Source organism: Pseudonaja textilis, chromosome Z (genome assembly GCF_049901715.1).
Source record: "Pseudonaja textilis isolate UNSWEBS1 chromosome Z, rPseTex1.2, whole genome shotgun sequence".
NCBI lineage: Eukaryota > Metazoa > Chordata > Lepidosauria > Squamata > Elapidae > Pseudonaja > Pseudonaja textilis.
The window spans coordinates 36,878,399-36,892,444 of record NC_142008.1 but is presented as its reverse complement, the minus strand read 5'-3'; the positions used below and the strand labels follow the sequence as shown (position 1 = coordinate 36,892,444).

General features: G+C 37.3%; 1 protein-coding gene across 4 annotated transcripts in view; it reads left to right on the top strand.

The window, feature by feature from the left end:
• The window catches only part of HYCC1 (hyccin PI4KA lipid kinase complex subunit 1), a 51,670-nt gene that overhangs the window by 14,318 nt on the left and 23,306 nt on the right, over positions 1-14,046 (top strand). For all 4 annotated transcript variants that reach the window (XM_087916532.1, XM_087916534.1, XM_087916535.1 and 1 more), the window contains exons 2-5: positions 9,004-9,080; positions 9,364-9,465; positions 10,011-10,190; positions 12,004-12,084. In XM_087916532.1, the coding sequence (XP_087772658.1) occupies positions 9,030-9,080; positions 9,364-9,465; positions 10,011-10,190; positions 12,004-12,084 (414 nt within the window). In that variant the 5' untranslated portion in view covers positions 9,004-9,029. The remainder of the gene's footprint in view (positions 1-9,003; positions 9,081-9,363; positions 9,466-10,010; positions 10,191-12,003; positions 12,085-14,046) is intronic.

The window sequence follows — 14,046 nt, the reverse complement described above, 5'->3', positions numbered from 1 at the left end:
CTCTGTGTTCTGTTCCAGTGAGGATCCAATGCTACTTGGACGCCATTTTGATTCTGTCCTCCTCCATCCATACGGCCCATCAGAATCTGCAAATTACCCTGTCATATCTCCAGAGCCACGGGTTTTCCATCAACACCAAAAAAGAGCCAGCTCTCTCCCACAGCCAAATTACAACACTTGGGAGCAGTCATCGATACCACGTCGCGCCAGGTTTTCCTGTCCCCAGCTCGTGGAAAGAACCTTGCAGAGATAATCAGCCAGATCCAGCAACATCAAACTTTCCCCCTGTTGCTGCTGTCCAAACTTCTGGGAAGTCTCCTGTATTGGCATCGTCCTGTGGGCTCGGCTCCATTCCCAACCAACCATCACTTCTTTCCTACCAACAAGCAGGAACAGCCACTCATCCATCAAGGTCCTGCTCCTGCCACAAATTCGTTGACCTCTCAATTGGTGGCGTTCCCCGTCAACCTGGAAGGGACCTCCTGTTCAAAGGGACCCAGACAGGCTAGTGAGAACCACCGATGCCAGCCTCCTGGGTGGGGGTTCCCATATGCAGGGCCAGATAGCTCAGGGCGTTTGGTCCAGGTCAGAGCAGACCCTTCCCATAAATTGGCTAGAGCTCAGAGCCATTTTTCTGGCTCTCAAGCATTTTCAGGCAATCAGTGACCGGCTCTCATGTTCTAGTCCTTACAGACAACATGGCCGCAAAGGCTCACTTCAACCAGCAGTGGGGGCGAGGTCCAAGGCCCTCATGAGAGAGGCTCAACTGTTGGGGTTATGGGCAGAGAAACACCTGTTGACAATCTTGGCGGACTACATCTCCAGGGTCAACAACTCCCAGGCTGACTGGCTCAGCAGGAGCCTAGTCGACCAGGCAGAATGGTCCATTCCTCCGTCTCTATTCAGGGACCTTTCCCTCAGATTTGGAACACCGGAGGTGGATCTCTTGTCCACTCCTCAAAACGCCCAAGTCACCAGATTCTTCACCAAGTTTCTTTGCCAGGGAGTGGAGGGATCCAGTGCTCTTTGGTGCAGATGGCCCAAGGGTCTCCTCTACGCCTTTCTCCCGCTTCCCATCATTCTGGCAGTAATTCGGAAGATGTTGGAAGAATGAGCGGAGCTCCTCCTCCTGGCACCCTATTGGCCAAGGAGGGCCTGGTTTGTGGACCTGGTCAACCTATCTGTGGCTTCTCCTTGGAGGATCCCAGCCCAACTAATCTCCCTTCACCAGGGGGCTCTGCTCCATCCAGACACCCAGTGGCTCAGGCTGACTATGTGACACTTGAGCAGCAGTGGCTAGAGGAGGCTGATCTCCCAGAAAGGGTCATTCTCACTATCCTGGTGTCTCACAAACCTTCTGCAAGGCGCATCTATGACGCCACCTGGAGGGCCTTTTCCCGATGGGGCCTTAGGGAGGGTCGGTCTCCTGCTTCAGCCCAGTTGGCAGAAGTTCTTAGATTCCTTCAGCATGGTCTGGAGAAAGGTTTGGCTCCCAACACCTTACGCAGACAGGTTGCAGCCCTCTCCTTGGTTCTCTCATGGGGTTCGCTTCCTTCCTTATCCCATCACCCTTCAGTCAGGAGGTTTTTGAAAGGGGCTTCCAACCTGCACCCACCGGTGGTTCACAGGTATCCTTCCTGGGACCTTCATGTGGTCCTTAATGCCCTTACAAAGCCCCCCTTTGAACCCCTTAGAACAGTTTCCTGACTCTGAAGATAGTGTTTCCTGACTCTGAAGGTAGTGTTCCTTGTTTCCATCACTTCAGCCAGGCGCGTTTCCGAGCTTGCTGCTCTTTCCATCAGACAGGACCTTTGTTCCTTCCACGATGATAGGGTTGTTCTCCGTTTGGACCTCTCATTTATTCCAAAGGTTAACACCTGGCTTCACAGGTCCCAGGACATTGTGTTGCCTGACTTCTGCCCCCTCCTGCACCATGACTTAGAGCGGCAGTGGCACACGCTAGACGTAAGAAGGGCTCTTAGAATATACATTAAGCACACTTCCTCCTTCAGGAAGTCGGAAGCCATGTTTGTTTCCTTTTTCCCTTCTCACTTGGGGCACAAGGCCTCTTCTCCTACTATTAGCAGGTGGGTCAGGACTTGCATTGAGCAGGCCTACAAAGTTGCAGCTCTTCCGGTTCCCTGAGGTCTGATGGCACACTCTACCAGAAGTACGGCCACTTCTGCTGCCTGGGCAGCACTTCTGCTGCCTTCTGCTCCAAGCATCCTTGGAGGAGATTTGTTGTGCGGCCACATGGACATCCCCATCTGATCAGACACTACCGTCTGGATGCCTTTGCCTCAGCGACTGCAGCCTTCGGCAGACTGGTGCTTCAACGAGTGGTTCCACAGTCAGTGTGATGAGCCAGACGAGGACCCGCACACAGACATGCAAGCTTTGGTATGTCCCATCCTGGGCTCTCGATGCAGCATGGAGGGGAATGAGCATTGGTAGAAGTTACTGTGAACATCCTTTCTGTCTATGCTGCGAGAGAGCCCAGCCCCTCCCTTGATTCATCCGGGGAGGGTAAGACATATTTCTGTATTCATTTTGTGCTGTCAGAGACACCTTTCAGTCTGTCAAGTATCTTCGCCAAAGCTGGGGTCTCTTCCGGGGGCTGGCTTTTATATCTTAGTACAGACTCAGCTAAATGACGTCATAGGAAGGAGTCAACTCATCCTGGGCTGTCTCATAGCATAGATAGAAAGGAGGTTCACAGTAACTTCTACCAACACCCTTTTTCTCCACATTACATTTCCTGTTGTTGTATAGGGTCCATTGTTCAGGTCTGTCAAGATTTTTTTGGACTGAATTTGTCTTTTGGGGTGTTTGCTATTCCTGCCAGCTTAGTGTCATCTGCAAATTTGATGAATTCCCCTTCTCTCTCTTTTTTTTTTTTTTGAAACTTTTATTTGGGTTTTCACAAAAAAAAAAACATAATACAAATAAAACATCTTCTTTTGAAAATAGCATGGTCCCGGGTTATCACTTCTTCATATAGACACATACTCAATTTCATGCTCATTTTTGTGTTCTATTGTATATCTTATGACGGTTTGACATTTTCTACATAGTTTTTCCCCTCTTTTAATTTTCTCAACTTTATTTTGATTATCTCATCTCAATTCAAATCATTATATTTATACTTTTGTCTGTCCTGTTTCAATTTCATATTATCTTTTCTCATTAAAGAAATTTTCCCCTGTAGTTACTAATTGGAGTATGACATCTTTATATCTTTTAATTTTATCCATTCAACTCTTATTTAAGCTTCAATGTATACCTTTAAGATTATAACATTCAATATAATACATAACTTCCAATCGAATTCTGCTTGGTACATTCTTAAAATACACACTATATTCTTAAAAAAAGATTTTATATATATGTATGTATGTATGTATGTATGTATGTAAATAAAGCACTCATTCCAATTCAATTCTATCATTAATATTCATTAAAATCTTAACATCTTTAACATTTCTTTTCAATTAAATATCATACTTCCTTGGGAACACTTATAAACTTTCCACAATTAATTCTTTTTTCCCCATATTTCTCTTTACTTATATTTTATAAATCATTAATAATTAAAATGTTCCCATCCCTTTCTAATTTAATTCTCTCATTCATTTTATTTCATTTATTTATTAACAAACATTCCACTAGATTATGATAAATATTTTATCCATCATTTTAATCATATTTTCTAAAATTATTTCTATTTGTAATATAACAATACTATCTTATGTACCTTTGCAGAATCCCCTTTACAATTAAGTTTTTACCCATTATCTCTAAACAGGCTTATACTTTCAATTTTTATACTTTTTCCCTGATTCTCTATATCTTGTTTCTGTCCTTTATAACTTCTTTTCCTTTCCTTATTCCTCCTCTTCTTCTCCCTCCCCCTTTTACCCCGTTGTCTCTCTACTTCTAATTCTCTCTTCTGTAATCCCCTCTTCTGTTGCTTTCTAATATACTTATTTTTCAAACTATTCTTCTTTTTGGTTGTTTTTTCAAATCTTAAACTTTTCATTCTCTTTCCCCCCCCTTTCCTCCCCCCCCCACATAAAATTACTTGATCATTAAAGATGGCTCCTTCCTTGTCCCAGTCTTCTTGTTCTGCAAGCATTTCTTGTTGTTTCTCATAGTTCCAAATCTCCATTTCTAAGAGTTGAAATACGAAGCCAAAAGAACCTCTCCCTTCTTGGGCATCTTCTTTATACCTTTTAAGTTCCATTTTCAGTTCTTCTAAAAGTGGTGCCATTTTAGACACTTTTAAACAACCACCCAATTGATTTTAATCATTTCAATGCAATAACCAAAAAATCCAAAGATCACCAAATAATCCAAATAATCCAAAGCTGTTTCTTCTTGCTTCTTTTTTTCCACTTTCTCTTCCTGGGGTTCTATTATTTTGTTGCTTCTATTCCCTCATAAGTCATGAAGATATTGAAGAATACTGGGTTTAAGATGGAACCTTGTGGTACCCCACTTCTTATTTCCCTCTATGTAGATATAGTACTATCAAGGATTACTCATTGAGTATTGTCAACCAGTTATAAATCCATCTAGTGGTGATGTTGTCTATCCCACATTTTTTTGGTTTACTAAGAAGTAGGTTGTGGTTTACTTTGTTGAATGCCTTGCTGAAGTTTAAGTGTACCATGTTGTTGGTCTACTAATATAGTCACTTTGTCAAAAAATGAAATACATGATCTGTTTTTAACAAAGCCATGCTGGGTACTAGTTATAACTTTATTTGTTATTTTTTTTCTAACACGTTCCCAGGTATTAATGGTTGGCTGATTGATCTGTAGTTTCCTGAGTCTATTCCCCGCTCTTTTGAAGATGGGAACCACATCAGCTCTTTTCCAATTCTCTGGTAGTTCCCCAGTGCTCCAGGATTTTTTAAAAAAGATATGGTACAATGGCTTTGAGATAGCATCTGCCACCTCCTTCAGAACTCTGGGATATAATCAATCCATCAGGTCCCAGTGATTTATATACATCGAAATCAGACAGGTGGTCTCTTACACTTAAAATTTAAACCTTAAGCTTTGCTTTTAGTTCTTATTTGGGTAATTCATAAAACAAACTTTATATAGCCTTTTGATAATATATTTTTTCTTGCCTGTTTGTTTTGACAGAGAAAAAAATTCACTTCATTTTCAAAATTACTTTGTACTTTTTAACTTGTGCCTTTGCCTTAAGAAAGAGACACCAGTGAATACTCAATAACATTCTAAAGAAATACTCAGGAAGTTTAAAATGTTTCAGTTTCCATCAAATAGTTACTTAATAGAAAAGGCATTCTAAAGACTACACTATTAAATGTTCTTAAATGAGTCACTTGTTCTCTGTAGTTATAAATATACTCCAGGGAGGAAAAAAAACCTCTTCGTTTCTGTATGGTCTTGACAGCTCTAGATAATGTACCCTGAATTTGTGGAAATAACATGTTATTCTTCCTCATGATTAACTGGCGTCCTATTGATAGAAATAGAGAAAAGAGACTTACAAACCTGTTAAGCTCTATGCCTACATCCATCAACATACAGCGGACACATTTTAGTGTTTATAAAACTTGACCATCATTTATGAACTTATTAAAAATAATTTTTACAAATTTCTAAAACCCAATTGCAGAAATCTCCCACAATTTGGTAATTCTGGTGACGTTTAATTAATTTTTGATATTCTAATGTTATTTAGAAGTGGATTTTTCAGTAACTTATCTGATGTATGGACTATTACAGAAGATTTCATGTTTTCCCTTTAAAGCGTTTTCTACAAACATGGATTACAGTGATTATATAAGATGACCTGATTACTTCAAATTCAATGTTTGAGTATAGAGACAAGTTAATATGTTTTGGTCAAACAACATCTGTTCTCACTAACTAAGAACTTGTGTGTGTGTGTGTGTGTGTGTGTGTGTGTGTGTGTGTGTATGTATGTGTATGTATGTATGTATGTATATGTATGTATGTATGTACGCGTGTGTGTGTGTGTGTGTGTGTGTGTGTGTGTGTGTATATATATATATATGGATCTTTGGTTATTTGGGGTTTCTCCCGCGTAAGATTGGAAGTATCTCGGCAACGTTTCGATGAAGTCTCATTCATCATCTTCAGGCTTGTGTCTTTGGCTCTATGCTTCTCAGAGTGATGTGAGCTTGCAGCTGCTTCTTCCTTTTAAACCACTAGCTTTTAAACCACTTCCTTTTAAACCACTAGCAGTTAAAAGGAAGAAGCAGCTGCAAGCTCACATCACTCTGAGAAGCACAGAGCTGAAGACACAAGCCTGAAGATGATGAATGAGACTTCATCGAAACGTTGCCTAGATACTTCCAATGTTACGGGGAGAAAACCCGAATAACCAAAGATCCACATACTAATACCCGCGAGAACCTCAGAAAACATATATATATATATAGAGAGAGAGAGAGAGAGAGAGAGAGAGAGAGAGAGAGAGAGAGCGCATTCAGCTTTTTGGTGCTTTTCCCACGTCATTGTAGTTGTGCTTTTAAAGTTGTAGCACGTTTTGGCAGAATCTCATCTGGCATCATCAGGCTTCTGCATAGTGTACTGTATGCACTATACAGAAGCCTGATGATGGCAGATGAGATTCTGCTGAAACGTTGCTACAACTTTAAAAGCACAACTACAATGACGTGGGAAAATACCCGAACAAAGCTGAATGCCATACATGTAAGCACCCGCGAAAACTTAAGAAAACACACACACACATACACACACACACACACACACACACAATGCATCTCTCTCCTTTATTCTGAAAATAATATCAGTAGTATGAATTGTCTAGCAGCAGACAATTGTAGAAAATTATAGCAGGTGGTCTTTGACTTAGCCCATTCGTTTCTACTATTGTCTGAAATTGTGATGGTCCTGAACAAAAGGATTTGCAATCTGTACCTGAGGTACGGCCCCTGCAGTGCCCCCATACGTACCTGAACAAAATTTGGATGCTTAGCAATCTGCTTTACCTTACAACTGACCACAGGGATGCTGCAGCTGTCCTCACCTGCCTATCTCCCCTGCATCCCGTCCTTAGGCTACTTCATGCCAGGCTTTTTTTCACACTCTTGAGTCTCTCCTGCCCCATCACATTTCACTCCACTTACTTCTTCCAAAGATTGCCTTTTCCAAGGAGTAGCTAATACATTACACAACCTTCCTATACAGATGCCACATGCCATCCCAAGTACAGGTGCCATTTTAGAAGCAGCTTCAAATTCAATCTGAGAATTGTGACCACTCCCCAAAATTGCCCATTCTGGAATGCCACTTTGAGGCCTTTGTATGGGAAGGCTGTATGGCAAATTAGCTGTTTCTCCTTGGGAAAGATTTTTTTGAAAAAGGTAAACGAAGCAAGACTTGTTGGGGAAGAAGGAAGTCCAAAAGTGTAGGGATCCAGCAAGGTAAGAAATTGTGATTCAGAAGGTCATGGAAGCTCTGAGAGGCCTTAGCTGTGGAGATGTTGCAATGCAGGTCTTTCCTCAGCTGGCAAAACAGGATTGTGGTCATTAAGCCAGATGATCATGTAGTTCCTTGACCACCATGACTAATTATCATAATTTCATAAGTTGAAGACTACATGTATGGATCTCTCATTCTTGAATATACTACTTTCCTCATGTGTCTCTTCTGAATATGAGTGAGTTTACTTTGCTATTGTCAAGTTATTATTTCATCCTCGTATTTATGCAGTATGTAGCACCTTGTCAGATTAACACATTTTATTAAAAGGTATGAGGTTTCATCAATTGTGAACATATACTTCTAATAAAATTTGTTACTCTGAAAAGGGGCTGCTAGATTGCTTCTGATTCTTGGCTATTGTAGATTAAACCAGCATTCCTCATTTTATTTAATACTTTATAAATGTGAACAATGCTATTTGTTGGTGCATTTGAATGCAGCCTGTGATCATTTCAACATACTGATTTGTACATAGAAAAAAAAATCCAGCATTGTTAGCATAAGTTCTTATTTTCTTTTTTAAAAATAATGAATACTTGAAGTGTAATTATATAGTACATTGCTTAAGATTTAGATTATTAATATATAGTGTTAATAAAATTCACATTCATATTACATTACTAATTAACATTAGTAATATTTTTCTATTTTAATATAAGGAGATACTGTGTTTGTGAATATATATTGTTATCTTTCTGTGCATAAAACGGTTAGAAAATTGGCTCAGACTTAGGAAACCCTGGTCATTAGTTAATTTGGGTGTGTCCTACTTGGCTATCTGTTACTGCAGCTTCTAAGATGAGAAAGAAGTTGCATTCACAAAAACATGTATAGTATGGGAGAAGAATGAATGCTTTTATTGTAATATTATATAGCTACAGTTCAGTTCCATTGGCTACAACATCTAAATTTTGGATGTGGCCTTTGGAGCTCATCTTTTATTTGCTATTGAGTTGAAAGGGGAAATTATCAGTTCAGTTTCTGTTCTGGTTCTGCTTTCTTTTCTACATCCATTCAGAGGGCAAGTACAGTTCTGTATAAATAAAAATAATAATTAAAAAATGCAAAATCTTGCAGGAATAGTCCCAGTTTGTAAAAAAAGGTATTAGAAAATTGACTAGTTACTTCTTATGCCCTAAATCTAAGATTAAAGATTAATAATACACTGGAGTGTGTGTGTGTGTGTGTATGATTTCTACTAATAGGTATGAATGAGGAAGAATGCATTCATAACATTGTATTCTCTGACATTTTCACATGTAGTAATATATGGTCTAAATTCAGTAGATTTCATCAATGGTAGGAAACGGAGCCTCTTTGCTGATAATTAATTTTATCTCTGTATTTTGTTAGCAAGTTTCTGTTAACAAATGAAAAGTAATTATACCACAACTAATGATAATATTGTATCAAAAAAGTGTGAAATCTTGCTGGTTTGTAGGAAAAACATATTAGAAAATTAATATTTATTTCTTATGCCCCACAATTTAAGGTTGAAGATTAAGAATACATTGAAATATGTTGGATGAGGATACAGGGATCGTAGAAGAATGGTTATCAGAATTCAAGGTAATCTGTGATTCTTTACTTATAAGAAAATTTGAAACTAAAGAAGTGAATTATAAAATATTTTTTTCTTAGAGATTGTAATATTAAATTTTAGAATTAATACTAATATACTTTCTAAGAGTGATAATAGAAGAGGGCCATTGCCCTCCTGCCAATGTTTGTAAGATTTTTTAATGTACCTGCTTGATCAGTGTTTGATATAGAGGTTAATTTAACAGATTATTTAAAAATTGGAATGGTATATATTTTTATTAAACTATATATCTTAAATGATTTTTGTTAGACAGTACCAGAAACATCTATAGCAAGTTATGCTAAAAATTTGAAAGACAAGATTTCCTTGGTTTCATCTCTATATAAAGTTATTCAAGATCTACAAAATGAGGTAAGTAGTTATTACTTATTGGAGTTGGGGTGAACATTGAATAAATTGCACAGTAACATGATGACAAGAACTAAAAAATAGAATAGAATATTTCTATAATAAAAAATATTCTGTTTCGCTTTTCAAAGTACTCTTTTTAGATTTTAAAATGTTTTGTTGATATTCTATACAGACATGAAAATTTGAAACTTAATTTCTAAATGATGTTCTTTTTTCTTGAGCTTTTGTAAAGTTGAATATAACTATAATGTGCATTGTTTCAAAAAAAGTAAAATCTTCAGGAAGGATGACACTTATTACAATTTTAAGCAATGAGGATTCAGATCCATCTCTTGCTATGTTCCTAGTAAAAAGGGTCATCCCCCCATCTTCTATGCAAAGTTTACATCTGTTAAATAAGATAAACAAATGAGGCTTACTAAATACTGGGAATCAATATAATACTTAACAAATGTAATACTAAACATTTGAAGTAGTGAGAAAATGCATCTTACAGTGTCAAATGTAAACATAGTCAAATGTTTAATGCTTGTTTTTCCTTTCAGTTGCTGGAACCAGTCTGTCACCAGTTATTTGAATTTTATCGCAGTGGTGAGGAACTTCTTCTGCAGTTCACACTTCAGTTTCTTCCAGAATTGATATGGTGTTATCTTGCTGTTTCTGCTAGTAAAGATCTACAAAGCAGTGGCTGTATAGAAGCACTTTTACTAGGAGTTTACAATTTGGTTTGTATCTAGACTTAGAATTCATTCTTTCAACAATTTATATGTTACTAAATCCCCCCCAAAAGGCTCTTGATGTCATTAAATTTCGTTGGAATGGATAGTATCAAAATTTTGATTATTAACATTCTTTGTGGTACATGGTTACCCCTAAGATTTTCTGATCATGGTAGAATAGTTCATATGTGAAGTTGTTGAATATGCTTATGAGATGTAAACTTGAGAATGTTTGTATAAGAAAATGTGCTACATTCTGGAATGAATGAGTCTGTACATAGCTTTTTGCCTTTTTTAAATTTTGCAGACTTTTTTTCCCAATAATTATTTTGGTCATTTGAAAAAAAGAGATCAAAGGAAAATTGGATATTTATGGGCACACAATATATAGGATAGGATATACATTTTTTGCTTGCTTTAGAAATAGAGGAGGACTCCCAAGTATATAGAATGTGTCTTTTTGCTTCAATGTGAGAAACAGGGTATGAATGAAGATGGGGATATATAAATGATTTCTACTAATAGATATGAATGAGGAGAAATGGATTCATACCATTGTATCTTCTGACATTTTCTTTTGCTGCAGTATATGGTATAAATTCATTTCATTTTCAAAGTAGTAGGAGACAGATCCTCTTTGCTGGTAATTAATTTTATCTCTGTACTTTGTTATCAAGCTTGTGTTGATAAACAAAAAGTGATGTTGTGCTGATAAACAAAAAAATGATAATATTGTATATTGTATATTATCATTAGTAGTAGTATAATTTTTGCTTATTGTATATGATGCTGTATATGATGCTGTCTATGATAATGTCCTGAAAACACCCATGAGAACAGTGTTAAAGGTATTCAATTTTTTATCTGTAATATTTGAGGATACTGGTGAGTATTTAAGCTGCTGGCACACATAAAGTTTCAATGTGTAATGTTTTGATTCTGTATAAATAAGGAAATTTAACTGCTGTTTCAAAAATTTTAGTTGCATTTAGAACAGCATCATTATTAATATAAGAGCAATCTTGAAACTTTCATTGGGCTATATGCTTTCTTGGGCCAGAAGGAATTTTATCAAATGCATGAAGTTATTTTCTGTGTAGTAATATATATCTAGAAAGGAAAACAAGTTCTAATAAAGTCTAAAAGTTCAAGAGATAATTGCATTAAATGCTAGGCAGAACACAGTAAATAGTTCCTGGAGCAGTGAGTTTAATTAATAAGTGCTAAATAGGCAGAGCAAAATCAATAATGCCACTAAAAAAACCTAAAGAGCATTTTATTAGAATATACTAATAATCTAATGCATTTAAATACCTTTTTAAATGTGTGAATGGTCTCTGCAATGATCTTACATATATACTGCTTTCAAAAACATTTAAAAGTAATAATCTCTAATTTTAAGTGATATATCGTAGCATTTTAATAGGTTTTTTTAAATAAATAAAGTAAAAACATGCATTATAGCTACTCTCACTTTCATATTATTTCACACAATTGCCATCTTATCATTTTTAACAATTTCAAAGTAACAAAATATTATACTTGACTCAAAGGGCGCATGGTAGTTAAATGGTTTGGAGGTAAAAAAATAAGATTTCACAGTTACTCTGTGAAGATGAGCATTACATAAATGTGATTAAATAAATAAGACATGGTTAGATTTTGCCACAAATAAAGTTATATATGTAATTATAGACAATGTATAAATTTCCATCTTTGCTTATAATAAATATTATGGCATGATTTGGGAAAAATGTTCTGCTTTATGTTTGTTGATTTTATGAAACACAAATGAATAACCTGATTATTCTCCTCATAGGAAATAGTTGACAAACAAGGGAACAGTAGGATCCTAAGCTTTACAATTCCATCTTTATCTAAACCTTCAGTATATCATGAAGTAAGTTTTAAAAGTATTCTCATTTTATGTGATGTTTATAGCTTTGTTTTAGTCTCCCTTAAAAGAATATAATCTGGCCTTTTGACATTTAAATTAGTACTGGGCATTCTTTGGCTGCATTTACACCAGGGGTGTCCAACCTTGGCAACTTTAAGACTTTAAGACAAAGCTGGCTGAGGAATTCTGGGAGTTGAAGTCCACAAGTCTTAAAATTGTCAAGGTTGGACACCCCTGATTTACATTTTCAGGAAAGAATCAAAAGTAGGCTGGCCATATCACAGAGGTCATTTTAAAATGTGGGGACTTACACTATACTTTCCATTTTTAGTTGGTTAGAGGGACAAATTCTTTCTGAGGCTAGGTTCTAGAACTTCTGCTGCTAAACAATTCAGTCGTTCAATGAGTCATCATGTGACTGCACCTGATTTTATAACCTTTTTTGCTATGGTTCCTAACTGAGTCCAGCTTCCCCTATTGACTTTCTTGTTTGAAGCCTCCTGAAAAAGTCACAAATGGCAATCATGTGATCTCAGGATGCTACAGCTATTTTAAATACATGCCAGTGGCCAAGCACCTGAATGATGATCATGTGGCTGTGGCGATATTGCAAGTTGTTGTAGGTTTTTTATTATTTCCTGCTCTAAAATGTTTCAGTTTCAGACCCCACCCTTCACTTTTTGTTATTCCGCAGCCTGATTCTACAGTTGTTGAAGTTCATTTTTTCTCATTGATCTATACTCAGTAGCTCATAATGACAGTGAAAACAGAATGTTAGAAATGTCTAAAAATTTAATAAATTTATTAAAAAGAAAATAACCTGAAAAGTCTCATTGGCATTAGACCCTTAGGGTATTCAGACTCTCTACTCAGCATAATATTGAAGCACCTTTGACAGCAATTACAGCCGTAAATCTTTTTGCGTAAGATTCACCAAGCTTTGCACACTTGGATTGGGGGATTTTCTACTGTTCTTCCTAGCAAATCCTCTCAAGCTCAGTCAGGTTGGATGGGGGACCCCATTGGGGGACAACCATTTTCAGGTCCCTCCAGAGATGTTCAATAGGATTGAAGTCAGGGCTCTGGCTAGACCACTCTAGGACATTCACAGAGTTGCCCCTAAGCCATTCCTGTATTGTCTTGGCTGTGTGCTTAGGATGGTTGTCATATTGGAAAGTGAACCTTCGATCCAGTCTGAAGTCCTCAGCTCTTTGGAACAGGTTTTCACTGAGGATATCCTTCTACTTCATTCAGCTTTCTCTGAACCCTGACCTGTCTCCCAGGCCCTGCTGCTGAAAAAACACCCCACAGCCACCACACTTTGCTGTTGGGATGTTATTGGGCAGATGATAAGCAGTGCCTGGTTTCCTCCAGACATAGAATAATCGAGGCCAAACAGTTCAATCTTTGTTTCATCAGACCAGAGAATCCTCATGAGAGTCCTTCACATGCTTTTTTGCAAACTCCAAGTGGGCTTTCATTTGTTTTGCACCGAGGAGAGGCTTCCATCTAGCTATTCTGCCATAAAGTCCAGATTGGTGGAGGGCTGCAATGATGGTTGTCCTTCTAGGACTCTGTCCCATTTTCACACAGGATCTCTGGACTGAGTCAGAGTGATTGTTGGGTTCTTGGTCACATCTCTTACTAAGGCCCTTCTCATCTGATTGCTCAATTTAACCAGGCATCTCTTGGAAGAGTCCTGATTGTGCCAAACTTCTTCCATTTGAGAATTATGGAGACCACTGTGCTTTTAGTCTTCAATGTTGCAGAAGTTTTATTATAGCTTTCCCTAAATCTCTGCAAATTTTAAGTTTTGTTGCAAAGAATCTGAGTAATTAAGCCAATGTAATATTTCATTTTTTTGTTTTTTTATAAATGTACAGACCTTTCTAAAATTCTGTTTTCACTTTGTCATTATGGAGTACTGAGTATAGATTGATGAAAAAAGTGAATTTCAACAACTGT